Source organism: Salvia splendens, chromosome 21 (assembly GCF_004379255.2).
Source record: "Salvia splendens isolate huo1 chromosome 21, SspV2, whole genome shotgun sequence".
Lineage (NCBI taxonomy): Eukaryota > Viridiplantae > Streptophyta > Magnoliopsida > Lamiales > Lamiaceae > Salvia > Salvia splendens.
This window is the reverse complement of record NC_056052.1, coordinates 23,544,852-23,571,873: the sequence shown is the minus strand read 5'-3', so window position 1 is coordinate 23,571,873 and position 27,022 is coordinate 23,544,852. Positions and strand designations below refer to the sequence as shown.

General features: G+C 37.0%; 3 protein-coding genes across 6 annotated transcripts; 2 read left to right on the top strand and 1 right to left on the bottom strand.

Moving 5' to 3' along the window:
• Positions 1 to 6,578: 6,578 nt before the first annotated feature.
• LOC121784046 (F-box/kelch-repeat protein At3g06240-like) lies at positions 6,579 to 7,939 on the top strand. The gene has a single exon (XM_042182229.1). The coding sequence runs from the start codon at positions 6,579 to 6,581 to the stop codon at positions 7,896 to 7,898; it is 1,320 nt and encodes a 439-aa protein (XP_042038163.1). The 3' UTR covers positions 7,899 to 7,939.
• A 3,978-nt stretch (positions 7,940 to 11,917) lies between these two features.
• Positions 11,918 to 18,730, top strand: LOC121783631. 3 transcript variants are annotated; one of them, XM_042181766.1, is made up of 9 exons: positions 11,918 to 11,995; positions 12,064 to 12,623; positions 12,993 to 13,060; positions 14,818 to 15,242; positions 15,694 to 16,731; positions 17,604 to 17,798; positions 17,885 to 18,036; positions 18,191 to 18,301; positions 18,401 to 18,730. In XM_042181766.1, the coding sequence occupies exons 4-9, from the start codon at positions 15,090 to 15,092 to the stop codon at positions 18,462 to 18,464; spliced, it is 1,713 nt and encodes a 570-aa protein (XP_042037700.1). In that variant the 5' UTR covers positions 11,918 to 11,995; positions 12,064 to 12,623; positions 12,993 to 13,060; positions 14,818 to 15,089; the 3' UTR covers positions 18,465 to 18,730. The 3 variants fall into 3 exon arrangements, with proteins under 3 accessions (XP_042037700.1, XP_042037698.1, XP_042037699.1); XM_042181765.1 differs by lacking the exons at positions 11,918 to 11,995; positions 12,064 to 12,623; positions 12,993 to 13,060 and adding an exon at positions 13,488 to 13,597; XM_042181764.1 differs by lacking the exons at positions 11,918 to 11,995; positions 12,064 to 12,623; positions 12,993 to 13,060 and having other exon boundaries at positions 13,462 to 15,242.
• A 213-nt stretch (positions 18,731 to 18,943) lies between these two features.
• Positions 18,944 to 22,008, bottom strand: LOC121783205 (alkylated DNA repair protein ALKBH8 homolog). Of its 2 annotated transcripts, XM_042181205.1 has the most exons (9): positions 21,927 to 21,966; positions 21,729 to 21,833; positions 21,014 to 21,313; positions 20,491 to 20,592; positions 20,285 to 20,371; positions 20,061 to 20,186; positions 19,690 to 19,971; positions 19,305 to 19,370; positions 18,944 to 19,175 (listed from the first exon to the last, which is right to left on the bottom strand). In XM_042181205.1, exons 3-9 carry the CDS (start codon positions 21,305 to 21,307, stop codon positions 19,119 to 19,121), a joined length of 1,014 nt encoding a protein of 337 aa, XP_042037139.1. In that variant the 5' UTR covers positions 21,308 to 21,313; positions 21,729 to 21,833; positions 21,927 to 21,966; the 3' UTR covers positions 18,944 to 19,118. The 2 variants fall into 2 exon arrangements, with proteins under 2 accessions (XP_042037139.1, XP_042037138.1); XM_042181204.1 differs by having other exon boundaries at positions 21,729 to 22,008.
• Between the last annotated feature and the right edge of the window lie 5,014 nt (positions 22,009 to 27,022).

Here is a 27,022-nt window from a genome sequence, read left to right as displayed (position 1 = left end):
ATGTGCAGGTTGAGCGGCGATGGGGAGGACGGATGTTGAGCAGTTAAAGTCAAAATGCGTTTCACTTTGTTTTGGATAATGTCGTGTCGTCATACCCGGCATTATCTGTCTCTTGATCTTTTTCCGCTGCTTGTAATCCGAAACAATGTTTTCTTTTAAACTCTGGTTACTTAAACTTTTGAAATGTCGCTGCAGTACCTTGTTTTAAAATGAATTTCCTTTTATTAAATGTCTTTGGGTCAAATATTCTTGTTTTTCCCCTTTCTTCCCCGCTTCTTTACTCCTCCCCTAGTCGCGGTCCACCGTACTTCCTATCCTTAGGAAATGCGGGCGTGACAATTAGACCACAAGATTTCTAAAATCTTATGGTCTTAAATTAGTTGTAGTTAGCAATTAAATGATGAGTTAGCAATTGATCACTTCCCTAGTTAGACGTTGTTAATTCTTTACCGATGTGACTAACAAAATATAAAATGTTGATGAAACTTTTGTACTAATATAATATATTCCAATAATTGATTTTTTTTTACCATGAAACAATGATGACACATTTTGTTGCATATGCAAATAGTCAATGGTGTCAAAACATAAAGACGAAATATATTTAAATGAAACACTGGCGAAACATTTTGTACTACTATGATTTATGCAAACATCAAACATTTTTTATGTGCAAATTTCAATCATTTGTATGATTTGTTTAATTATCCCATTATTATTATTATTTTTAATTTAGTAACTGAGATAATTATAATGTAATTATTTAAATTATGATACATAATAAAAAAATTAATAATGATTATTATTACTTTTATAAATTAGTAACCAATTATAAAAATCTTAATGCCATTTTATATATTGAATCATATTTTGTTATAATAATAAATAATCTTAATTCTTATATTAATCAAATTTAGTAGTAGTATTGTAATAATTATTATTTTTATTATTATATCATCAATTAATATGAAAATCTTGATATAATTATTAAAGTTATGAGTCATAAAAACAAAAATAATAGTAAAAAATAATTATTATATTTTTTCAATCAATAACCTATTAAGCAAATCTTAATCTAATTTTAAAATGATTGATTATATTATTTTATTATTTTAAATTTTTAATTAAAAGAATAAATTAGTTAATTTAATCATAATGTAATTAATATATAGATTAATATAAATTTAAAATTCTAGCAATTTCCCTTGATATTGCAGGCATAAATATAGTGACTGATTAGAAAGCATAATATATGTAATCATATTTCTATGAAATCATAATTTCCAACAATATTACTTTCCTATCAAACAAACAGATCCATTAAAAAATCTCGATATCGTATGTATTACTAGTACTACTTTTAAATGATTGAAAATATAGAGCAAATTCGAACCAAAGTAGACAATATATGTTGAAATTGAATCGATACAATTAAACAAAATCTAGAAAGGAATGGTAACAGCTGCAGACAAAATATATGCATAGCATCATATATTCACTTTAAACCACTATATATATCACCTCTCAAAACATAACTTTTATAAAAAAAGAAGTGAAAATATAAAAATATATTGCATAAAGCATTTTTTTCATGGGGAAAGGTAAGGGTAAAAAAAGATCATAAAGAAAGTGCGGAAAGCTCGGAAATTTCTGCAAATGTAAAGAATGATTATTATGGAGATTATGGGAGGGATGAAAATATCCATACTCATAATTTGATCTCGATGGAGGAGAAGAAAAATAGGGGTAAAAAAGATCATAAAGTAAGTGAGAAAAGCTCGGGAAGTTCTGCAAATAATTATTTTGGAGATTATGGGATGCTTGAAATTAACTTTGGTTCGAAGAGCAAAGGGAAATAATCACTTTTTTCTTTTAAATTTCATTACTACTACATTCTTTTAAGGCGACCCCCCGTCTCGTTTCCAAGACTATGTTACGTTAGTTATATTTCAGTATTTAGTTCAGTAGTATAATGTAATAGTATTAGTGAGTCGAGCGTACTTATAAGCTCTATCTCGGGTTTTCTTTGTGGTTCATTCCCGGGAGATAGGAGGTCGAACCGCCCTAGGGTCCTAGAGTATAAAAAGGGAACTTGCCATCTCATCCATTATCAATGATAAGTTTATTCCCAAAATTGTTCTTTTCTTTCATCTCTCTCAAAACAGAACCGAGGGGATGATCCTCGCACACAGTCCATCTCCGATCACTTCGCTCTTCCACTGACGATCCAAGTCTCTGATACGATCAACATCGTATCAGCATTACACATCTATTTCATCGTTGTTGGCTGCATAAAACATAGTCTAAGAATCTGGGGCATTGTTTAGACTAAATCAGCTACACAAATGCCATCACCACTCAGATAAGGATAAGAATGATGAAACGCATTAGAGTAAGAAACACATAAGCAACACAGAAATGTTAAATTTCGATACTATTTTAAAAATTATCCATGGATTAACAGTAAGGCTAAATTCTTACAAAAAGTACTACATCACATGTATCTCCATATTCATGAATTCCTTGTCCAAAACCTAACCATCACGTGACAATCTTACTCTCGTAAACCTATGCATTGGTATGGTGAGAATGGTCTTCAGTTGCCCTCATATTTTGGGTCTGCTGTCACGTAGTGGTAAGCAATCACCAGCACAAATATGAAAATACCAAGAAAATTGGCAAAGAAGCCCAGATCTTGATCATCAATCATCTGGTACAAAAGATTGATACAAAATGGTCAGATTTCGTTAGAAACTAACCCCTCAAGATGACATACTGCCATTGCTAATTTGCAAGCAGCAAAACACAACCTTGACAAATAGTACTATATTGGTTCTAACATCAAATGTATTAGTGTTACTACTATCAACTGCTTCTTATCCATTTGCTTCAATTGATTCACACTTTCCAAATGACTTGACTTCGTGCTTAGTTATAGCTATTATATATTGATCTATGGCTTATTTCACTAGTAGTCTTTTCAACTTTACATCAAAAGAAACACAAATTATTACGTCAAGCGTCTACATGTATCACCAACAAAAGGGCAACAATGATCCTAAACACATCTAGAATCCTCCCCGGAACAAACTAGTTTCCCTCATTCAACTCGTTCACGTCGACCATTTGACAGAGTACAATGTAAAAACAGAATCCAGTTATATAGGTGCATAAATATCAGTTTTTTATGAGAAATTGAACTCCTTCAATTCACTGCCAAGATCCAAAGATCATAACCAAAGGCAAAAACCCCTTTAGCAATACCAAAGTAAATTATTCAGGAGATAAGTGGCATATGTAACCATAAATCTTACTACTATTCTACAATATTCTTTAGGTTCACAATTTAAAATGTGAGGTCAAATAATAGTATTTGTTTCCTTGAATTATATTTCTAATACATCAGCTCCTGTAATTATTTATGTTTCTTTTGCTGAAATGAGTGTGCATTATATGCATTTTTCCCTTTCATCATCAAAATTCTGAAAGTTCAACACAAAAAAAATCCTGAATTCCTCCCTGAATAAATATCTTACGCAAATGCTAAAATGATCCTCCAAAGCAAACTCCTCAAGTCAATGAATCGATAAATTGACAGGAAAATTAGCAAATTAACAAACAACAAGCTCACAAACACCATATATACCATATATCCAAACCAGAAAAAAAGCATAGACTCAAAATCAGTTATCAGATCAAGGAACTGCAATTAAATGACAAAATTTCCTTGCAACCACAATTATGAACATTTAAAAAATCAATAATTCCGAGTGAATTTGAGAAATTAAAAGTGAAAAATTGAAACTAACTTTGGTAATGAGAGAGAAATTGCAAAACCGGGGACGAAGCTCAGATCTGAGAGCTGCAGAAAAACTTCCGAATTCACTTTGCTGGTCGATGCTGTGAAATTTTACGACTTGTAGCGCAAAACGATGTCGTTCCGAAGCTCTATGGTTCATTAGACTTGGTCGTTATTGTGGGCTCTTATTTAATTGATGTTAATTGTGGTTAATATTTTTTGCTAGTTATTTTCAAAATTTAATGATCATTTATTCATTTATAATTTTGATTTTCCATATTAGTCCCAGAAATTTCTAGGTTTTAAATTTGGGAATGGCTTTTCCTAATTAAATAAACATGAGTTGATCGAAGCGAAGGAAAATGGTAAGGAATTTTCATTTGTTTTAAAAAGAATAATTTGCTGTGATCCTAATGTTTTGTAAAAAAATTCATGAAATTTAAAGAATGTTCATACTTTTTCATAAATTTTGCAAAAACAGTGCATTTTTTTAATAAAAGAATGATATTTATAAATGGTCCTTGAAAAAAATTAGTCCGTAAACTCATGATATAATAACGTGTGGAGACTTCTTCAAAAGTTTCAAAACTTTTTGAGGACTAAAATGCCATCGAAACGTTTTATGAAATAGCTTAAGTATTTGATTTGTGATTATATTTCTATTTAAGCTTAAGGTTATTTGAGAGTATTTTAGACTCGGTTATAGCTTGAATATTTAAAGGAATTTTAGGTTATAGGAGTATGATAATTTCTGTAAGTTTATCTTAAATGTTTGAATTTATTGTTTTTAATTTTATTTTCAAAGTATATCAACCAATATAAGCATACTTATTCTTTATTAAATTCAAATGGTTTAGAAAATTTTAAATCATATACTAAAAAAAATTGCTATTTAGTGACGGATACGGATAATTCCTTCACTAATCAATGAAATTTCGTCACTTAATAGAGTTAGTGACAGATTAGTATCGGCATATCCGTAATTAAAAAGCTTGTCACTAAAAAACTTTAGTGGCGGATTTGTTCGTCACTAAAGTTACTAACACACCCAATGACGGAAAACATAAGTAGTGGTCATGGGAAGTTCGTATTAGTGATAGTCTAATATGTCACTAATTAGTGGCTAACGTTTATGGGTCATTTATCCGTCACTAGTTACTGAGTCATCGGCCGCAGTCACTAATTAGCGTTTTTTGGGTAGTGAAATTATATAAATGTTTAATTTTTGCAAAAGTGTAATTTAGTAATTAATGAATCCACTATATTACTCTATTCGTTCCATAAACATATAAATTTTTTTCATTTTCATCTATCTCATGAACATAGTTCACTTCTATTTTTGGTAACTTTTTTCACTCTAATGTGGTGATTTTCATTCTCAACTAACATACTCCAAAAATAAATTATTTAATAATTATACTATACCAAAATAATTAGTTTTATCTAAAGACCACCTACGGATATCGACAAAAAAATAGAAAGTAAAAGTGTTGACCTTAACAAGTTTATTTACTGGTACATGTACACTCTTATATTATCAAAAAACTACTTTCGGATATCGACAAAAAATTAGAAAGTAAAAGAGTTGACCTTAACGAGTTTATTTACGAGTGCATACACCTTTATATTTAAAAAATAATTCAAAAAAGTTGTAATCAAAAGTCCACTTATAGATATCGACAAAAAAAATTAGAAAGTAAAAGCGTTGACCTTAACAAGTTTATTTACTAGTACATATATTTATAATAACAATTTTAAAAAGTTATATCTAAAGAACATTTACGGATATCGATAAATAAATTTTAGAAAGTAAAATCGTTGATCTTAACAAGTTTATTTACATACACACATACATTTATAATAATAAATTTCAAAGTTTTCAATAATAAAAAATGACTTTATACGTTATTACACCATAATTTCATACACCATTGGTGATATTTTTATTTTAAAGGATCGAAATAGTCTAAAACTAATTTTTTAAGTTCACTCAGTATATAGAAAAGACCAATTGCCTAAGTTTTTATGGAAATTATATAAATGACTTGATTTTTGAATAAAAAGGAAAATATGAATAAAGAGGTTGCACTCAAGTAACAGATTTCATCGAATTAACTGCGCCTCCCTGCGTCATCAATTACATCACTTTAACATTAATGCTATTTAAGTGCTTTTTCCTCCTAAATTTACTCTTTTTCCTCTCCAAATCCAAAAATATATATTCCTCCATCTTCAAAATTCATTAACACCGCCAAATCTCCACATTTCAAAAGTCAAATAGTGACAAAATTTGCTAGAGGTGAAAAATCACCTTTCACGGAGTATTTCATAATACTCCCACCGTCCACCATTTAAAAAGTTGCAGTATTTTGATTCAATATAGATTTTAATTAAATTATTTGACTTTGTAAGAAAATAAATAAATAAAATAAATGAAAAAAATAATAGAATATGAGATCTACATACAATAAATTAAAAAAAGTGAACTCTTATTTTATATCGTGCACATCCATCCCAAAATGACAAAATTGTACTCGCCCAATTTCTGAAAAATATGAACTGGTACCTATAACCCATCATGTTATTTACAACTTATATCATTACACTATACTACTAATAACATAGGGCAAACTCTCTACTAACACCTTTTACACTATTATTTCTTACTTTCTTACTTTACTAATTATACATTAAAATCCGTCGCAAATAAATAATCATGGGCGAAGGGAGTACTATATAACCACCTTTCTTTGTCACCAAATCCTGCAAGAAAAAAAAAATGTCTGAATATCTGCCTCGAGACATCGTGATGAAGATCCTCTCCCGTCTTCCTCCGAAGTCTCTCATCAAATTCCGCTGCGTTTCAAAATCATGGTACCTCATGATCTCCGCACCCTACTTCATCAATCTACACACACAACACGCACTCCTCTCCCCCAAAATGATGCTCCTCCGCCGCTACTCCAAGCTCATCCACACCGACGTCTACTCCGTTCACGCCGCCGCCGAATTCGACGACGCCGGGATCGAAATCGAGTATCCATTCCGCGACCGCGTCCGCTTCTACTACCGAATCGTCGGCTGTTTCAACGGCGTCGTTTGCCTCCTCGACGACCAGTTCGGCCAGCCCGATGCCGTCGCGATCCAGCTCTGGAATCCGGCGATCCGGCGGAAATTGACGCTGCCGCCGCCTCCGTCTTCCATCAATGAGGATCCGAGCATGTCTATGGTTGCTCTCGGCTTCGGATTCGATGCGGAAAGAAGCGATTACAAGGTTGTGAGAATCTCCTATCTTTACGGCGACTGTGAGTATCTTCTCCCGCCGCGGGTTGAGGTTTATGCCTTGAGCAGCGGGAGATGGCACACAGTTGAAGGTGAAATCCCCCACAACTGCGTGGTGGAGTATTTCTGGTCTCAGGTTTTCACCCATGGCAATGTGCACTGGGTTGCTTACAAGACTCTCGGGAAAAACGGTAAACGCGAGAATTTGATCATGTCGTTCGATGTGAGCCGGGAGGTGTTCGATGAAATGCCACTTCCGGAGCCTCTCGTGAATGAGGTCCCGCTCAATCTAGGAGCGGTTGATCTCGGTGGGGTCCTCGCCGTCGTTCAGTACGATGAGCGGGTGTGTGGCATGCGGTGCTCCATTTGGGCGATGAGGGTGTACGGCGACGTGGGGTCGTGGAGTATGGACTACGTGATTAGTCTCGACTGCGGGATTGGGAGGGTTGTTGGTGCTAAACAAAACGGTGACGTATTATTGGCCACGAGGGTCGGGACCCTCGTGGCGTATAGTGGGGTCGATGGGAAGTACGAGGATCTTGGCATATCTGGCACTAAGGACTCGTTCTACGCGGGCACGTACAACGAGTCCCTCGTTTTGCTTGTTGAGGGGGATGTGGCGAGACAAAGACTACCCAGTAATAATGATAGCGAGAGCGAGAGGGAGAGCGAGAGCGAGAGCGATATGGAATATCAGTCTTCAATTGAGGATGGGGACGAGGAGGATTGCCTCAGAGATGTTGAGAAGAGCGAGTTTCGGATGCAGAGTAGTATGTATCAGTATCTTTCGGTTTTCTTTAGGCGTCCTTTCATATAGTTGGTTTAATCTATCCTTGTTATTTTATTTCATCATCTAAAAGTGGCAAAAACTGTAGTAATTGAAATTCATTTAACAAAGGAGTATGTTTTCGCTTTATATGGTCTATAAGTTTGAATGTGGTATTGTTTTTTATATGACCTAGTTTATACTTGTATACCTCTTGAATAGTAGTACTCCTGATATAGTCTAGTGTGTACTAACTTGAATATTTATTTGTAATGTATAGTATTCATTTCATGATATGATTAAAAAAATTAATTGTACACAAAAATGAAATATCTGGTCCTCATGAATGCTAACTCTTATCGTTCAAGAAGAAAATGCTTCAATATTCATCCATCACAAATATTTGTGAATAAAAAATTAATATCCCAAATTTCTCCTAATACTATATTATAGAGTACCTTTTCATTTTTTTATACAACAATGCATATAATCATGCAAGTTTTGCTAATAGGGTTAGTCTATTATCAAAACTATTGATGGTAGACACATAAAGTCTTTTAGTAGTATCACGTGCAACACAAATTAAGCATATAATTTAATATTTAATCTCATAATTAATGCATATAAATAATGTTTAATCCCATAATTAATTTAGTATATAGAGCTAGTAATTAACGAAGTATTTATTTCATACATTATGTCATCGAAGCTTTAAATAAAGGTGCACACATGGTACATTGACGTGCTTCTTTTATATCACACACGTGTCTTGACTCTAGTGGTTTAGAAATATTTTGACTTTTAAAAAGTTACTCGAAACACAATTTCTGATATCGAAATTATGTGCATTTCAACTTGATTCTGCGAATGCAACCTAAAAATGAGATACTAATAAACAAAGAATTGCCCAATATTTCTATAAGACTAGCTATATGTAAAACTAATGTTGAAGTCGCCCAAAAGTTAGGTCGTTTAGTTCATGATATCAGTGTTTATCATTAGGCAAACTACGAAACAGATATCTATTGAATAACATATGCATATTGTTGGTATCTCGTGAAATTATTAATATCAAATGTATTGGTGAAAGAGTTTACTCCTTTTATAGTATATTTTTCACTATTTTTTTTACAAACTCACTTTTTTTTCTCCCTTAGAGGCTATTTTAGTATGTACATTCAAATTATTCATTTATCTCTCCTCTATTTCATTTATTATTTCTGTATTTTCAATTTTTATTATCATTTATTTCCGTTAACTTCTTCTCATTTCTCATTCTTAATTTTAATTAAATTAACTCATTTAATATAATCTTATCACTATGTCTCATATTTTCATTATAAAATGTTAATATTTCATTTTATAAATGGACTTCACATTTGCAGTATCTCATTTCACTGGCATTTTATTAGAGCACCCGCAACGCGGGCCGCCGGCGTTCCGCGGGCCGTTCCGCCGGCGTTCCGCGGGCCGTTCCGCCGGAACGACTTCGCAGCGGAACGCGTTGCGGTGCATGGTGTCGTCGAGGAGCCGTTCCCAAGCCGTGCCGGGTGCCGACGACACGACCCGCGGCACGGTCCGTGCCACCACGCGCTTCGGCGACGTGGCTCTCCCCGCGTCGTGCGTGTCGCCCACTCGCGGGCCGGCGAGTGGGCGACGTCACGTGCTGACGCAATAATTATTTTTTTTTAAAAAAAAATTCAAGTTTATATATAAAAAAAAATTTTAACGGTATTATTATCGTTTTTTTATACCGTTTTTTTATTTTTATTTTCTTATTCTATAAATACTCCTAATTCATCCTCATTTCACACACAACTACACATCTATTCTTCCTAAATCAACTTCATTTCCTCTCCAATTTTCATATTCAATCTCTTCACAAAATGTCCGGCGACGGCAACTACGGCGGTGGCGGCTCCGGTGGGTGGGATCTCAACGCGTTCGGCTATTGGGAGACCATGTACAACACACTTGGTGGTTCCAGTTCGTCGACGCCGGGCACCCAGGGGTCGGCGACGCCGGGTGGGTATCAACCACCCACTTTCGATGTGGATGCATACGCTCGACCCGCCGCCTCGCGGCCTTCTCAAGGATTGTCCCAAATTCGGGAGGATATCCCCGTTGCACCCACCCAGGGAGGAGGCCGAGGCGGTGGAAGCTCCAGGGCTGCGTCTGAGGCGGCCGAGGAGGAGGAGGAGGAACATGAGGATGAACCGGAGGATCTGGGCCGGCATCCGTACAGCAACGAAGAAACAAAGGCGATGTACAACGCCTGGCTCACCGTCTCGTACGATCCCATCGTCGGGAATCAACAAGCCGCCAAGTGCTTCTGGGAAAAGGTCAGTGATGTCTACCACCAGACTAAGCCGAAAGGGACCCGGATGCAGAAATATACAATGTTCCGTGCTCACTTTCGCCGAGTCGACGTACAGGTCAAAAAATTCTGCGGCATCTACTCGGCCGAAGCGGCGCAATACCAAAGCGAAGCTTCGGGCGCCGATATTCTGAGGGCGGCTTTGCGCGCCTTCCACCAGGACACCGGTCAACAGTTCAAATTTGTTGATATTTGGCAGCTCGTCAAGGACGAGGAAAGGTGGGCCGGCGATGTCCGCTCGAGCTCGGGCTCAACCTCAAAGCGCACGAAGCACACGGCGACCGGCAACTACTCGTCTGGTGACACCGGTGAGGCCAGCGAGGGTGAACCGCATGTGTTTGGGGGTACGAGGTATCCAACGCCCGACGAATACGGGGGATCCAGCCGTGGGCGCCGTCGGCCGCAAGGGACGAAGGCGGCGAAGGCGGCTAGAGCGAGGAAGGGCCGAGGCGAATCAAGCCAGCCGGCCTCGGGATCGGGCTCGCGGGGAGGCTCGGACACACTTATGGTGGCGTACATGACGGCCACAATGGCGGACACTTCCCGCTTCTCGTACGCCCAATTCGCGGCCTGGTGGAACGGAATTGTGCATATGGCAGCACAACTTGGCCTTCCGACTCCCCCTCAACCTCGACCACCTCCGGAGGATGATTAGCCGGCGGGGTAGTTTTTATTTTCCCACGTTTAATTGTGTGTATTTTATTTTTTTTAGGATTTTAATTGTGTGTTTTTTATTTTTTTTTAAGTTTAAGTTGTAATTTTTTTTAATGTTGTGTGTTGTTTAATAAAGTGTGTTTGTTTTAATTGAATTGGGTTGGAAATAAAAATAAGAAGTGAAATTGAATGAATAGTAATTTAAGGAACGGTTAAGGAACGACTAAGGAACGGAGGGTTGCAGGTTCCGTTCCTTAGTTAAGGAATGGAGTAAAAAAGTACAGTGGGGCCGCAAATAGTAGTTTAAGGAACGGTTTATGAACGGTATAGGCACAGCGTTGTGGATGGCCTTACTACTAAATAAATCTAATAACTCATATTACACTAAACTTCTACACTTAGTTTTATTAACATTTCTTGAAACTCGTGCAGACTCAAAATTTTTAAACATTAAAACAGTTTATTTATCATTATTATTATACTATATATTTACTGAAATATATGACTCTTATAGACTGCTAGATTTATATTAGTATTTTGAAACTAAAATCAAAATCCACATAAAAGTAGCCTCGTTTATCTCTATCTGGAGTACATAAACTATAAAAAAATCAAATGAAATTAACGAACTGTGTTTCGTGGAAGGAAAAAAACCCCACTTTAATAGAAAATGAATTCCCACCGCATCAAATAAAAGTTTTGAAAATAAAGAGAATCCTAACCTTTTTTTGTATGTGTTGATATTGGCAATTTGGCATCACGAGTAAAATCAATGAGCCATTCTATGAAAAATGCCAGCCTTATTCCTCATAATTATAAGAAAAAAACATGAGAGTCACCAATTGTGATAAATTGAGAATCATTATAGAATTTGGATTTGTCTAAGTAAAGCATCTTTACGTGTTGAAAATTGAAACCTCGGGCATAAGGACAAAATATTTTGTACGACACACCTATTTTCAGACAGTATGAAAGTGAGAATTTAAGACTGAAACGTCAAAAATTAACAATTACTACTTTTTTAAATAAATACTTACTATATATGTCTCACTTTGGATCTTGGTTTTGAAGGATCAGAATCAAAGGAAGTGCTGAAAGCTTTGAAGAGAGTTCAGAGGTTAGATCTAATGTAATGTTAGTGTATTTCTTTATTTTCTTTTAATTTACAAATAAAAAATATTTCAGATCGATTTATGGCGAGTGGCTTGTTGTTGGCATTTTTACTACTAATTGCTCAACTAATTACACTCAAGTGTGAGGTCCCCTTCACTTTTGTTGCAGATGCAATAGCAAAAGGGGCAGGTAATTATTTATTTTAATAATTGTGTCACAAGTTTATAGTTTTTCACATATATGCTGTTTTTTAAATCATATTTTTCGAAGAATTAGTTGGTAAATTTTATTGATTTCACTACTTCAGTTTGTATTGACGGAAGCCCAGCTGGCTACCACCATGATCTTGGATTCGGAAATGGAGTTAACAATTGGATGATTTATCTAATGGTTCGCTATTTGACTATTTCAGATTAATCCAAAAATATTATTATTATGTCTTCTATAAAAATTATTTTTCCATATATATATATATATAAAACTTTGGAATGTGAAATAATTAAAGGGTGGTGGATGGTGTAACAATGGTTTAACATGCCAGCGAAGAAGGAAAATTGCTATTGGGAGTACTAAAAATATTAAACCAACGAATTTTGGTGGCATTCTTAGTTCGAACCGTGGCATCAATCCAGGTATTTTGTCGAATATTAAAAAATGATGAATTATTTATCTATGTGTTATATATGTTGTGATTTAACGAGCACCTGGATACTCGTTAAATACACAAAAGTGCTTAGTGATGCTCGAGATTAACCCGTTGCAATGTTATTAGTTACTTAAAGTTTCTAGCCATAAAATTATGAACACGGACATGATCTCGTTAATCAACGACAAAATTAAGGCAACTTACTAACATTAACGTGCTCAGTAATTATTTTCTACTAAAATATGACTACTAGACTTGTCACATTAAGGTTTACTAAAGATATCATAAGCTATCAATCATGTGTACTATTATATTATTAATGTAATCACTTAGTTAATTTTTCTGTTAATCACAGATTTTTACAATCGGAATAGAGTACATGTTCATTACTGCGATGGCTCGTCTTTTATTGGAACTAATCTGGTAATTAATCTAATTCACTAATACAAATTGCTCTCTTTATATTTAATTAGTAGTACTAGTACTATTTATCCAAGTGTACATTTCCCCATAGGAAACTCATACAAGGTATTTATTTATTTATATTATTGCATTCAACTTTTTTCAATAAAATAATTGTATTTTATAAGTGGTGAAAAATGAAATTCAGATTTTGGAACTGCATTCCGTGAAACATTGATGAATATTGGTGATAATCCATCAAGATGGTGTTCGGTTGCTAAGATAAAATAATACCAAGATATAATTTAGGATTGAATTATGAGATTATTTTAGTCATTGGGGGTTAGCTAAGACTAATTATCTCATGATTATCCATCTAGGATTGAGTTGTGAGATTGAATCTCATGAACCAAACACACTATAATTTTAATACCGGATACAATCTTGCAAACCGAACACCTCCCAAGAGGATTATTTATCAACGCTTGTTACGCCCATACTTATATGGAATCGAATGAATTTTGGAATTCAATTGGGTCACCCAAATTAGGAAATAAGGTATGTCCACTTTAATAATATTGTTTTAGAATATAATTGAGTTAGCAGTTATGATTTTCTTATTTGTGTTCGAATTTTATTCTATATTTGACGAGTTTTTGTTTTAATTTATTACTCGAGATCTTTTATTTACATGCCTATTAGATATAACTATTGAATGATATAGCTAGCCGTATGCCCGTATAGTATAGGTAACATTTTAATATATGGTGTAGCAATGAACCTTGCAAGAAAATCGACAAATAAAGGAATTGAACTACTATTTTTCATATTCTTTTAGTTTCCTTTTTTATTATATCAAAATGAAATACTCCATGTTAGCATTGAAAACTAATGTGATTTTTTTAAAATATTTACAGACTATTTTGGGTGCAGTTGGAGATTGGTACTTTGATCGAAGCATTGTCAAATTAATCGATACTAGTACTGATTTTCCAATGAATTGTTTACCCCACAAGTCATTTTAATTTTCTTAATGATTATAAGTATCAGCCATTAAATGGAAAAACGTTCAGTTAAGTGACTCAATAATTATTGTAGCATCCGCCAATTGTTTTTGGAGAAATAGTTAATGTGTTTATGGTCTCTGTCACTCATAAATCAGGGAATTTAGTTAAATACTTAAATCATTTAGGATTTGTAAAATAATTGTGTAATTGAATACAAACGTAACATTACGTATTGAAACCAGTACTGAAAAAATAAAAACAAAATAACTAGTACTAAATGTATTAAATTGTTATAGTACTACTAATAATAGTCTTTATTATTTTGACGTGCAAGTGGATCCCAAAATAATTATGCACTATCAAACTTTCCAAAACAAATAGTAGTAATAATTTATTTGATAATAAAACACTGTAATTTAATTAGTAAAACATTTTTTTCTGAACTGAAGTTATGACGCTGAAGGATAAATGAAGACCATTTATTCCATCCTTCACATACATGTATAGCTAAATGGGCTAACAAGAAAATTTATTTGATTATTCACTTATAAATAAATAAATACGTAGTGTACTTAATATGGATTTTAAAAAAAATTACTAGTAATAAAGAGAAGCTTAAATAAATAATACTAGTAGTACAATTAATCTTATCGTTCACCTATTTATGGGGCTAAGTGGGCCAATGAGGCAGCGCGAAGATGGCCCAATATGGTTTAAAATAAATTTGAAATTCAAATTGGTCTGACTGCGGTGGGCCCATGTTGTGAACAGCTCCATATCTCAGCAAAAATGGCGTCCCGACCAATTTCCAGTTTTGAATCCCCAAATACTCAAACGCTGCCACATTTCACGCTCCCGAGCCCCCCACTACGCCATGCCTATAATCATTAGCTGGTGACTACTGATACACTTAGCTTAAATCGTAATTATTGCCATCGAATTCTGGATCTGGACATGCTGTAAAAGCAATCCAACATTCTGCCAGTAATTGCGGCAGATCTTCCCTTCACCGTTTGTTTCAATGACGAGTGAATGAAGAGAGAATGGGGCTGAGCAGTAGCAAGCACAGTGCTGCAGGCCAATTGCCTTCCTCCTCCTCGTCTGGTGCTGCCGTTCGGAGGAGTCGATCCGGCCGAAGCAGAGTTTTGAAGTCGTCATGTCTTGGATCTCACTGCGATAATCGTGATGCACCGCAGGTATTTTTTTGGTTAAGTTACTTTTTTTTTTGTGTAGATCCATTGGTGATTTGGTGTGCATGTAATTTGATCATTTTTTATTTGTGCGAAGTTTCTAGCAAAAATTCAATATCTAGTTTTTTGCTCTTCGTTTTGGTGTTAAAATTGTGAATGGTACTAGTAAACTTGATTGAGTTAGGCAGATGTTCCAGCTTTCTGTTTTTGCGTCTTTTTGCTCGCTGAGGGGCCTTATATTTTGAAGATTTTGCTTTTGGGTTACTGTAAGAACATGAAATGATGGAATATTGGATTTTGAATACATACATTAGCATAAGTTAGCCGATTTCATCCATACCTTTTCACCTTTTGTTAAATTGCTCTGTTTTTACCAATTGGCTTCAGTCTATGGGTTTCAAAGACGCTAAGTGGAGATGCGCTACATTAGGTTAATGAGTCTTATTATCATTGTCAGGTGTCTGGTGGCCTGGCTAAAGATAATGGAAAGACAGCCTTCTGTCCAAGTGAGAACAAATTAGATGCTTGTCCAGTTTCAGCTGATTGTTACAGGACAGATAAAGCTGAGGACAGTAATGACCTGAATTGTACAAATTCTGGCGTTCAGCTCCATGGGTGGGCTGACCCTAGTTTGACCGATAATACGTCTAGAGAAGGCAACAGTTCTAGGGTTCTTTCCTCTCGCTCACTTAATCCTCCTAGCCGTTTCCTTTCTCGCCTCAGTAATCCTGGAAACTTGAGCTTCCGTCTCACAAGAGGTAACAGTTTGGGCTCCAGTAGACCTTATCCTGCACCTTCAATGGGTCTTACAACTTCGAATGACAAAGAGGAAGAATGTGCTGATCCCTCTAGTAGTTTTGTAAATAGGAATGATAGGCCACAAGGCTGTGATTTTTTTCCTGCTTGCTTCACCAGTAGGTCTCCTGGAAGACCAGACGAAAATATTGCGTCTAACTCAAATCGGGATTTTTCCAGAAGTTTTCAAGATAGCCGACGGTTAAATAATGGTCTGAGAAATAGAAATAATAATACTGTAGATTGCAATCCGGATTTATTTTCACCTTTAGATCATGTACACACGGATGATGATGGAACAAGGCATGCTGCAAGACGGTCTGCTCGAGAACCTGCGGAACGAAATGTTCGGTTTAGTAGAACATTAAGTGTTGGCAGGCTTCGTGACAGAGTTCTTCGTAGAACTACTGCTTCTGATTTGGAGTTATATAATTTTCAGCAAGACAGGGAAGTGAGGCTTACTCATCAGGATACTGGTGCACAGGGTTTAGGTCATGCAGAACTGGATGCAACATCTGATGAAAATAACTTCAGTCATCAGAACAGTTCTGACAATGTCCCATCCAGTTTTCCCAACCCCTTTTATGGTAGTCAAAATAATGTGTATGGAACCCCACGAGCTGCTAGAGAGACCAGGTATAGAGATCTACTGGAGCATAGATCAAATTTCATGGAGCGAAGGCGAAGAATAAGATCACAGGTAGTTTAGTCCTCCTCACTTATTCAAACATATAATTCTGAATTTTGTTAATAAATCAACTGATGCTTTGTCTTGAATTTCATGCATTGTGCTTCCACTTTCACTCTGTTGGCATTATGAGTACAACATCTAACATATACATTTCATGTGAAGGTAATTTAGGTCCAGAACCACCATTCCTTCTGGTTTGCCCTATCCTACATTCCTTATTATCTTTGTAGTATATTTTGTTGGAATTTATGTTCATAAAGGATTTAGCCAGAGTATTTTGGAACTAGGTCAAGTAATATTATGAATGAGGTTATGTAATGAAAGCCAACCATGTTAGACTGCTTACATACATGCACCAGCTACTGATACTCAGAATTTCTCCTCCCTAAACTCTAGTAAGCCAAGTAAGAAACTGCAGAAAATTTCTTCTCACTATTATAGGCTCAGTTTTAGTAATAACCATTTTTCAATGTTTTTGTTTACTTGGACAAGTTTATCTCTGGGACACCTACAAATTAACCCAAGGAAATGGAGATCTTGATTTATACGTATGCATTGAAGTGTTTTCACAAACGATATTCCTTTTTGTATGTGTTTGAACTGGGGGAAACGTGATAGCAAAGCAAAAAGCTTATAAACATGTGTAAACATCTTTTCTTTAATTTTTGAAGACATAAACCTGCAAAGTGCAAACCATGTTAGGATATTTGAGATAACTGATAAGTCCCTGCAGCCAATGTAATATCTGATAATACTTAGCGTAAGCAATTTAAGCTATCAGGTTCTTCTGACAGTGAACTTTCTGTCCATGTTTCCCCTCTATGCAATTCAGAGGAACAGTCTTTCATACTGTGTATAACAATCCAATAATCTTCTCTTAGGTTCGTGCACTACAGAGACTTGGAAGCCGATTTGAGAACCTGACTGCTCAGGAGAGGTCTTGCATCCTATCTGGTCAGCATCAAGGAGGACATTGTACTTGCCGCATTGCTGCTCGAGAGGCTAATTCAAATGACGATGCTAATGCTAGGGCTAGCATATCAAGAATTGTCATGCTAGCAGAGGCTTTATTTGAGGTAAAATGTATAGATCTTCATGTATGATGTACATGTCCTTTTCCTTGCTAATATGGGGTGAAATCTGTTGTATTCATTTTTATTAGGTTCTGGATGAAATTCACCAGCAATCCGTTGTCTTGTCTCGGCCATCTGTTTCTTCAATTGGATCTGTTCCAGCACCTGTTGATGTGGTGGACTCCCTGCCCTTGAAAACATTTAGTAAATTCAAAAGGAAGTCGTGTGAAGATACTGCACAGTAAGTGAATGTTATGAATCGTTCTTGCAGTATGTAGCTATCCGGCTAATATGAAATCACTTTTGGAATTTCCTTAACTTCCTGAAGCTTTAGCATGTTTTGCATTTTTTATAACATTCTGATATTTATGAACACGCCCCATAAACCCGACCAGGTGTTACATTTGTCTTGTTGAGTACGAAGATGGAGACAGCATGCGTGTACTACCTTGTCATCATGAATTTCATAGAGCATGCATCGACAAATGGCTCAAAGAAATCCACAGGTGTTTCTTCTAACCGACACTGCTATCTCTGATGTGTTGATGATTATTGACATTAGTCTTCTTGATCAGTGACCCGAGGTAACCGTTTTGTTGTCTCAGGGTATGCCCGCTTTGCAGACATGACATCTGCCGACCCGACTCGCTAACTACAGGGAGTTGTTGATGGCAACATCACCATGTGTTTGCAAGACCAACTGAAAGTTGCTCCTTTTAGCTTGTGGAGAGAGGAGGATCAATTGGATCCCTTCCTCTGCTTTTGTTTGTGTGTTGTTGCTCTGTTTTGGTAGGTTTGGGTTTACAGAGTTGAAATTGTAAATCCTTCCGCTTTGTATTGAAATAGCACTCTATTGTATCACATAATTTTTTAACTCCTACTATATGTTAACAGATCATCAAATTCGTGTATGTAATTGCATCATTAGTTTATTATTTAGGAGGTTATACAATGACTCAACCAAAAGAAAAATAATACTACTAGGAAGTACGTACAATACAAGGGACAAAAATGTCTATATAAGGATAACCTACTTTATAAATATTTGTGTAAAAAAAGCAAGGATAAACCAAAATGTCTTTTTGCCTTCCATAATTTTATTGACGAAGGATGCAAAAAATAGGTGAAATACAAATTCGTAACACAGCTTAATTCTGAAACCAATAATTAAAGAAGTGAATTCAAAAACTTTCCCAGTCGTAGGAAAATTGCAATGAAAACAATGAAACAGCTGATTGCAGTTAAGTAGTGTATACACTGATCTAAATCATAATTTATATTTAAAGGTAGTACAAAATTTTGTAAATCCCACTTGAAATGAGACTATTTTTGTGAATCACAGAACTGAGGGAATTCACATCGGCAAGGGCCTTGCCTGACCTGAAATAAGAAGTTTACGCTGAATTATAAGCCTGAAATTATATAGGCAGTGACAGAAGAAGCATATAATGGATTGGCTAATAATCTAAGCTTACTTAGGGGAAAATGCCAAATCAACAAACCACACACCTTGCGTAATGTAAAAGACACTCTCCTTGCACTCCGGCGGATCAAACTGTCATTCACTTTGTCCACCTGCAGCATGCACACACGCAACACTCGGTGAAAGTTGCACGAAGGGTTCATGCATGCACTCTTTGAGGAAAAAAAGCAGATTTCACGAAATGAACAATGAATCAAACATATGACCGAAGACGTGTTCAACCCGAAAAAGATAAGGCATTCGTACGAAAAACGTGAGAGTACCGTTTGCAATTTCAAGCCCGACAAATATTTAGTGGGTAGAGCATCCTAATAGCTGACAACTACTATATTTAGTACGCAAATTGTTCTTAGGCTATGTAGTTATTTTTAATGTAAATACAATGTTCTGCAAGTTTTTGACAAATTGTACCTTGTGATGTGGAATGTAATGATGCCACGCATATCGAGCCTCTCCAGACATCAACAACAGTGAGCGAGGTGGAAGATAAATAGCCTTCTTTACAAAATTTAAGTTCTTCCCAGGTACCGGATTCTCCAGATCAGAACTTGTGGTCTGCCACACGCCGGTTGTATACTTTCTGAATTCCATGATGCATGGCCCCGCTAGTGAGAGGCTGATAATTAATTCTTCAAACGCAGAATGGGTGTCTACGTGTGGGGACAAACCAATTCCGGGAGGGTACTCATTAACCTGTTACCATTTTACAAAAGCACAACTTGTCAAGGTCTAAAACTCAAACCATTAGCGCGCTTATTACATATGAGAAAGACTCCACTTGCCGTTAGTTGATCTAGGGACATATCTGCAGCTCGACCAAGTGCTTGAAACGATCTGATCCTTTGGAGTACAGGAGACATGAAGGATGGGAGCTCACCCAGGTATTTGTTAGTATTAACATTCCTTATCTGTAAGTGATGGGAAAAGCGGGCATTGGCTAAAAGCAAGTAAAAGAAACCTGAAACAGATGTTGAGAGTATGCTTGTGGTGATCAATAACAACTTACATCATAGCAAAACTCATATCCATAGTGTTGAACTCTTCTTTTGGCTAGATGATGCCATGGCCTATCATCCACAGCTGCAAGCAATTCCTGCAAAAACGAAAGCAAACACGTGTGCAGAAGTGAGCTCATGTGCATCACAACAAGATATCAGTTGGAATAGGAAACTGATCAGGAGCTGTATATCACTCCAAAATCCGATCCTTAACTTGCTCTTCCTGAGGAGTGACAAAGTCGTGCATTAAGTAAAGTCCGGGAATGTCCAAATCCGATGCTGATGTCGAAACTTGAACTGAAGCAATGTTGTTTACCTAGAAAGAGAAGATAGGAAGACAAAAAACTCCTCATAGAGCTAAATGGATGTAAAGTTCATTTAACTTCATACTATAAGGAAGAGCAAGGGAAACAGGCCATTCAAGCACTACATATATTTAGCCAGCAACAGATAAAAGGTAATAGTAATTGATAAGGATACATTTTAGTGATCCATGTGCTAAAATCTCAAAGCAAATGCATCAGCAACAATGGACAGAACATGGACAGTAAAAATGGTAAGCAATTCTTCTGCTCACTTAAAACACTCTATGCATTTGCAGTACTTAAACAATGTTATGACAGGCTCGACCAAGAAAGACTAGAAGCATTGTGAATAAAAAAGTATGAAGTACCTCGTCTAAACTAAAATTGCTGTCAATAGAAACATATAGCAGAGGAGATAAAAAAACTCAGTACCTTACCAAGTGATTGCACAGAATACTGAATGTGCAAGGTACGACCTCCAAGACTAGAGCACAGATGTCTATTCAACGCTTTCATGGCAGCCTGTGAACTGCTCTTATCATGATAGGAGACAATCACTCGTGTCCCACTTTCATCAGCAGCATAGACACCCTCGACTTCTCCGTACATACCAAAAACAGATGCAATAGTTTCATGTGAGACTCCGACTGCAGGTCCACAGTTAGCCACATAGAGGTGAGGACTGGACACGTCATCCCCTCCCTTAGGACTCGTAAATCTCGGCATTAAAGTCTGCAACAGCGCAATGTACTGCTTAGTATCGCAGCTACACACAAATACAAGTGAAACATCCCCTCGAATCATTGAGTTTGTGAAGCATCACAACAACATACACACACTCAATCTGTTTCTCAACTAAAGCACAATTTATTGCAGTGTTTATGGTCTAATTAGCCACACAGGCACATCAAGAATAAACAACAGAATTCTCTTCTCGTTAAGCAAAAAAAGGGTTTACCTATCTTCTAAGGATTATTTTCTTTTTAATTTCATAAAATGCCTTGAATCCCAGTTCTCAAGATGTAGATATTTCAAAACAGAAATCTATTTATCTAGAATACGATCCCAACCCACCCAGGTTAGTAATTACTCCAAAACATATTATTTTGAGTATATCAGCGTAAAATCGGAGGAAAAGAAATACTACCTGATGCTGCACAACGAAGAACTTCGACTGCTAACAAATTGCAATGATTTATACTTCAAGCGGAAGACGCCATTGTGCAAAAGGAAGAACTTTTTATCGCCCCTTCTGTTGTAAAATAATTTGAGGAAATAAATATCCAGGTTTTGCCCTAATTAGCACTGAAATTTAATTAGGTCGAATGATTTTCAACTTCATAACCTTTAATCCATTTTTGAACGAATGAGCTCCGAATAAATTGTTATTACCAGAATCCAAGTAAGAATGATTTTCACCCAAAAAAGGTCAATATGGAGAAAGGAAGGAAAAAGTTTTTTTTTTATTTGAAGAGGAAAATTATTCAATTTGGAAGAAGCGCTCATGGGGTTTCCAGGGAAAATCGGGTTTATGGGGCACTTTACACTAAAGATTACGTAAATGTACCCATTTTGTTATCTATTCCAAAAATGGGAAAAACGCCAACCACATTGGCGTTTCTATTAGTAAAAACGCCAACCTCATTGGCGTTTATCTTCGCGTCGTATTGGAGGTGTATTTTCACCAAATACAGCGACGGGAAAAAACGCCAATGAAGTTGGCGTGTATACCAGGTAAAACGCCAATGTAGTTGGCGTGTTTAATTAATAAAAACGCCACTGAGGTTGGCGTGTTATGCTTAAAAACGCCAATTTGAGCGGCGTGTTTCTGTTGAACCATATCCTTATCAGATCTCCCCCAACATCGCGACCCTAAACACTTTCCCTCCCCAAAACGCGAAAACCCTTCCCAAACGCATAAAAACCTTTCGCTCGGGTCGACCCGGTGGTGGATTTAAGCGTGGATATTTTGAATTTGGCTAATTCTTTCAACCATTAGTCCTTCTAATCGGTTAGTATATCAAATTTTAGACTCATTCTTCTAAACATTAGTCTTCCAATATTTGATTGATTGTTGTGATAATATATATTGTAGTGTAATTAATATAATAGTTTGACCAATTATTATGGGTACACTAATATTTTGATGGATTATTATGATAGTATATATTTTAATGGAAATATTTTGACCAATTGTTATGCTATTATATGTTATAGTATATTTTATGGATTGTTATGATAATACATATTGTAGTGTATTTAATAGAATTATTTTGTCAATTTTTTGGCTGACTCTACATAATGATGAATGTAAAAATAATACATATTTATTTGTGTTTTACATTATTGCAGATAGTATGACGTGGTGTGTCAATTTATATTGGGGTGGAAAGATAATTCCCGGAGCAGTTATTTCGTATGATCCTCCTTTTGCTAAAGGATTCATTATGTTGGATGAAACAATTTCGTACGATGACCTTGTGGAAAAAATTTGTGAAAGGATGGGGATAAGCATATATGAAAACAATATTCAAATAATATGGAAACGTACTATATGCTTTGGATCCGGAGTCACGTTTATAGGTGTTCAACTAGAAGAAGTATGCATGCAACTAATGTTTAGTGAGAGTATGGTTATTGGAGGTGTAATTGAATTATATGTTGAGTATTCGGCAATTACTCAACATCATAGTCATCATGTCATAAGTTATGATGCTGGTACGTCAACGAGAGCCCAAGAACCATATTTTGCTGCAACACAAGATTTTGATGTTGGTACGTCTACGAGAGCCGAAGAACCATATTTAGCTGCAACACAAGATTTTGAAGCTGGAGGCGTGCATTTAGGGGATCGTGACAATTGTGATGTGGTGGAGGACATAATAGGTCCTGATAAAGCCGACTTTCTTGATCCACAATCACCTTATAATTCTGAAGATTCCGACACGGTTAGTACAGACTCAGATGGTGATCCGTCGGATGATGAACAATTTGTTGCTTCAAGACCATCCATTCCACTTGGAGAAACAGCAGTTGGAGAAACATCAGTTGGTGGAAGGGCAGTTGGAGGAAGAGTAGTTCCACAGTTCCCACAGCCTGGAATCAACTACTTTCGCACCTTACCAGGTCCATATGATAGTTTTGATCCCAAAAACTTTGAGCGTGATGATCCCAGTGTGCATTATTGGAGTGAAAAGGATCCTACCAATGTCGGTTTGCATACTAAATTTAGAACGAAGTTGGAATTGAAGGCAGCTGTGACTCATTGGCATTTGGAAAAAATCCGACAATATACAGTTGTTGAAAGTAAAGGAAAGAGATGGCATGCAGTTTGTAAGTGGCCACAGGGAAATCCGAAAGATAAGTCCTTACCGCCATGTTTGTGGGAGTGCCGAGCAACACTGAGGAAGCATGATGAACACTGGCAAATTAGAGTGTTCAGCACTGCTCATACTTGCATGGGGGATCGTAACTATAATGGTCACGCTAATCTTTCGTCGGGTATGATAGCGTTGAGTGTTCGCCATCAGATAGAAAACGATCCTTGCTACAAGGTAAAAGCAATTGTGGCGGATATTGAAAATAGATTTCATGTCAAAGTTAGTTACAAGAAAGCATGGTATGCTCGGAGGACAGCGATTGAGCTTGTATACGGTGGATGGGAGTGGTCGTTCAAAGTTTTACCAGCTTATTTGAATGAAGTGCAAAGACAAAATCCTGGCACAATTGTGGAATGGATGCACGATGACATATTAAGCAATGGTATGAACAAGGTATTCAAGTACGTATTCTGGGCTTTTGGACCAGCTGTGGAGGCTTTTCAACTATGCAAACCAGTTTTAACGGTTGATGGAACTCATCTACGTGGACGATGTCGAGGTAAAATTCTTATTGCCGTTGGATTTGATGCTAATAAGAAATGTTTGCCTGTTGCATATGCCATTGTTGATGAGGAAACCAAAGAAAGTTGGAATTGGTTTATGGAACGCATTAGACTTCATGTAGCAAAGCATGAAATATGTGTCATATCTGATAGGCATGTGGGAATCATAGATGCAATGAATTCTCCCATATGGAAAGAAGAACCCAATGTGGGTCATCACAGATTTTGCTTGGTACATGTTAGAAAGAATGTTTTGCAGAATCACAAAGGTATCATGGTCAAAAGACTTGTTTGGAAAATTGGTATTGCTACCAAGAAGCGCAAGTTTAAGATCAGACGTCGTTTACTTCGAAACGTCAACAACGAGGCTTTGCAGTACCTTGATGCCGTGGAGTTAGAAAAATGGAATCTGGCGTATGACAAACACAAAAGATGGGGTGAGGTTTCCACTAATATGGTGGAATCTTACAACAATGTGTTGAGAGGCGCAAGACAACTCCCAATTAAAGCTTGCATTGATATGATATTCTGGAGGACAATAGAATGGTTCAATGACCGGTCAATTGCATCAACACAGTGTGCCACACCACTTACCCCGTGGGCGCATGAAAAGGTGTGCAAAAATGATGCAAAAGGTCAATTGCATAATGTGAGAGCACCCAACACAATTGCAGGGCATTATGTGGTTCGAACAAAGCGTCGAATTGGTGGAAAGGGCGCTAATAAGTGGAAGGTAAAGTACTTGGACTCGCACTGCAAATGTCAAAAGTGGCAGATGTGGAGACTTCCATGTTCACATGCAGCGGCAGTTGCGCGTTTTAGAAACGACAACATGCTGTCGCTTGTTGATCCCGTATACCGCACAAGTGTTTGGGTACACCAATATTCTACGGTGTTCAATCCACCCAGACACCAAGATTATTGGGCCGTGCCTGAATGGACTTTGCAATGTTCACGAGCTCAGTTAATGCCTAAAAGTCGCGGTCGATACCGTACTACTAGGATTCCTAATCAGATGGATGTCCGTGAAGCTGACCAGCCACGAGCCCGACGCCGATGTAAACATTGCCGTCAACCAGGTCACGACAGGCGCAACTGCCCGAATGCTCATTCAAGGATGGATACTCAGTTGGTAGATGATGCCGCTGACGATTTTTTGCATCCACCTCCACCAAGGATGGATAATCAGTTGATAGATGATGCCGCTGACGATTCTTTGCCTCCACCTCCACCAAGATATGCAGTTCGAGGTCGTCATTCTGTCAGTCACACTGATGATGTCGATCACGATTTTATGCCTCCACCTCCACCAAGATCTGCAGTTCGAGGTCGTCACTCTGTCAGCCACACTGGTGGTACAGGCGAACACATCGGTCTCAGTGATGTCCCACATTCTCCACCTCGGTCTTCTGTGCGAGACGAATATTTTGGGGTTGATTTAGAGAATGTCGTTGTGCGAGAGACTCCTCCGTCTAGACTCTCAACCGCCAGAATCGGGAAGGGGATCCGTAGCTTTTTTACGCGGAAAAGGCGAGACAATTGAACGTATGCATTGTGTAATATTGGATTTCTGTATTTAGCAAGATTTGGACTAATGTATAGGGTAATATTTGTATGTACTTATATATTGAATAATGATGAAATGATTAAAAACTCTTAGCTGTTGGAGCGTTTTTTTATAGGACACGCCGATGTGAGTGGCGTGTTTGAAGAGACGCCTACTTAATTGGCGTCTTTTCACTTTAAAACGCCAACGTGAATGGCGTGTTATTACTGAAACACGCCAACGGGACTGGCGTGTTTGTTCAGAATGTCCGCTTTCGGCGTAGAAAAAACGAGCAACGAAAAAACTAACTTAAAAACGCCAATGGCGTTGGCGTTTTTAAATAACACGCCAACGGCAATGGCGTCTTATTAAAAACGCCTCAGCCGCCTGCTCGGCACCTCAGCCGCCTGCTCGGCACCTCGGCCGCTGGCTCGGCATCTCGGCCGCCTGCTCGGCACCTCGGCCGCCTGCTCGGCACCTCGGCCCCCTGCTCGGCACCTCGGCCGCCTGGCTCGTTCCGTGCACACTCACTTAAAAACGCCAACGGGAATGGCGTTTTTAAATAACACGCCAACGGGAATGGCGTCTTATTAAAAACGCCAACGGGAATGGCGTGTTTGTTCAGAATGTCCGCATTCGGCGTAGACAAAACGGGCAAAAATATAAACTAACTTAAAAACGGCAATAGCATTGGCGTTTTTCACAAAGACTTACATTCACAAAAACGCCAATATCTCTTTATTTGCCTGTTTTCATTTTCATTTCTACTAGGAAATAATAATTCAGACATCCAAATACTTAATCATAAAGACTTAAAATCAATGAGTTCAAATCAAATGAAAAAACATCAATATCAAATTACAGTAATATCAAGAGTTCAAATTAGTTCAATCGTCACGACGTTTCCGCATAAACAGACGCCGTATCCCCTTCCCAATAGTAGATGTAGATCTAGGGATCCTTGAGGGAGGAGTATCTTGAACAACAGCGTTCTCAAGATCCTCCTGCACAG

Coding starts and splice junctions, on each gene's coding strand:
- LOC121784046 (XM_042182229.1), top strand. CDS start 6,579: ATGTCTGAATATCTGCCTCGAGACATCGTGATGAAGATCCTCTCCCGT.
- LOC121783631 (XM_042181766.1), top strand. CDS start 15,090: ATGGGGCTGAGCAGTAGCAAGCACAGTGCTGCAGGCCAATTGCCTTCC. Junction 16,732..17,603: donor GGCGAAGAATAAGATCACAG/GTAGTTTAGTCC, acceptor ATCTTCTCTTAG/GTTCGTGCACTACAGAGACT. Junction 18,037..18,190: donor TCGTGTGAAGATACTGCACA/GTAAGTGAATGT, acceptor AAACCCGACCAG/GTGTTACATTTGTCTTGTTG.
- LOC121783205 (XM_042181204.1), bottom strand. CDS start 21,307: ATGCCGAGATTTACGAGTCCTAAGGGAGGGGATGACGTGTCCAGTCCT. Junction 20,593..21,013: donor CTGTGCAATCACTTGGTAAG/GTACTGAGTTTT, acceptor TTCTCTTTCTAG/GTAAACAACATTGCTTCAGT. Junction 19,972..20,060: donor TGTCCCTAGATCAACTAACG/GCAAGTGGAGTC, acceptor AAATGGTAACAG/GTTAATGAGTACCCTCCCGG.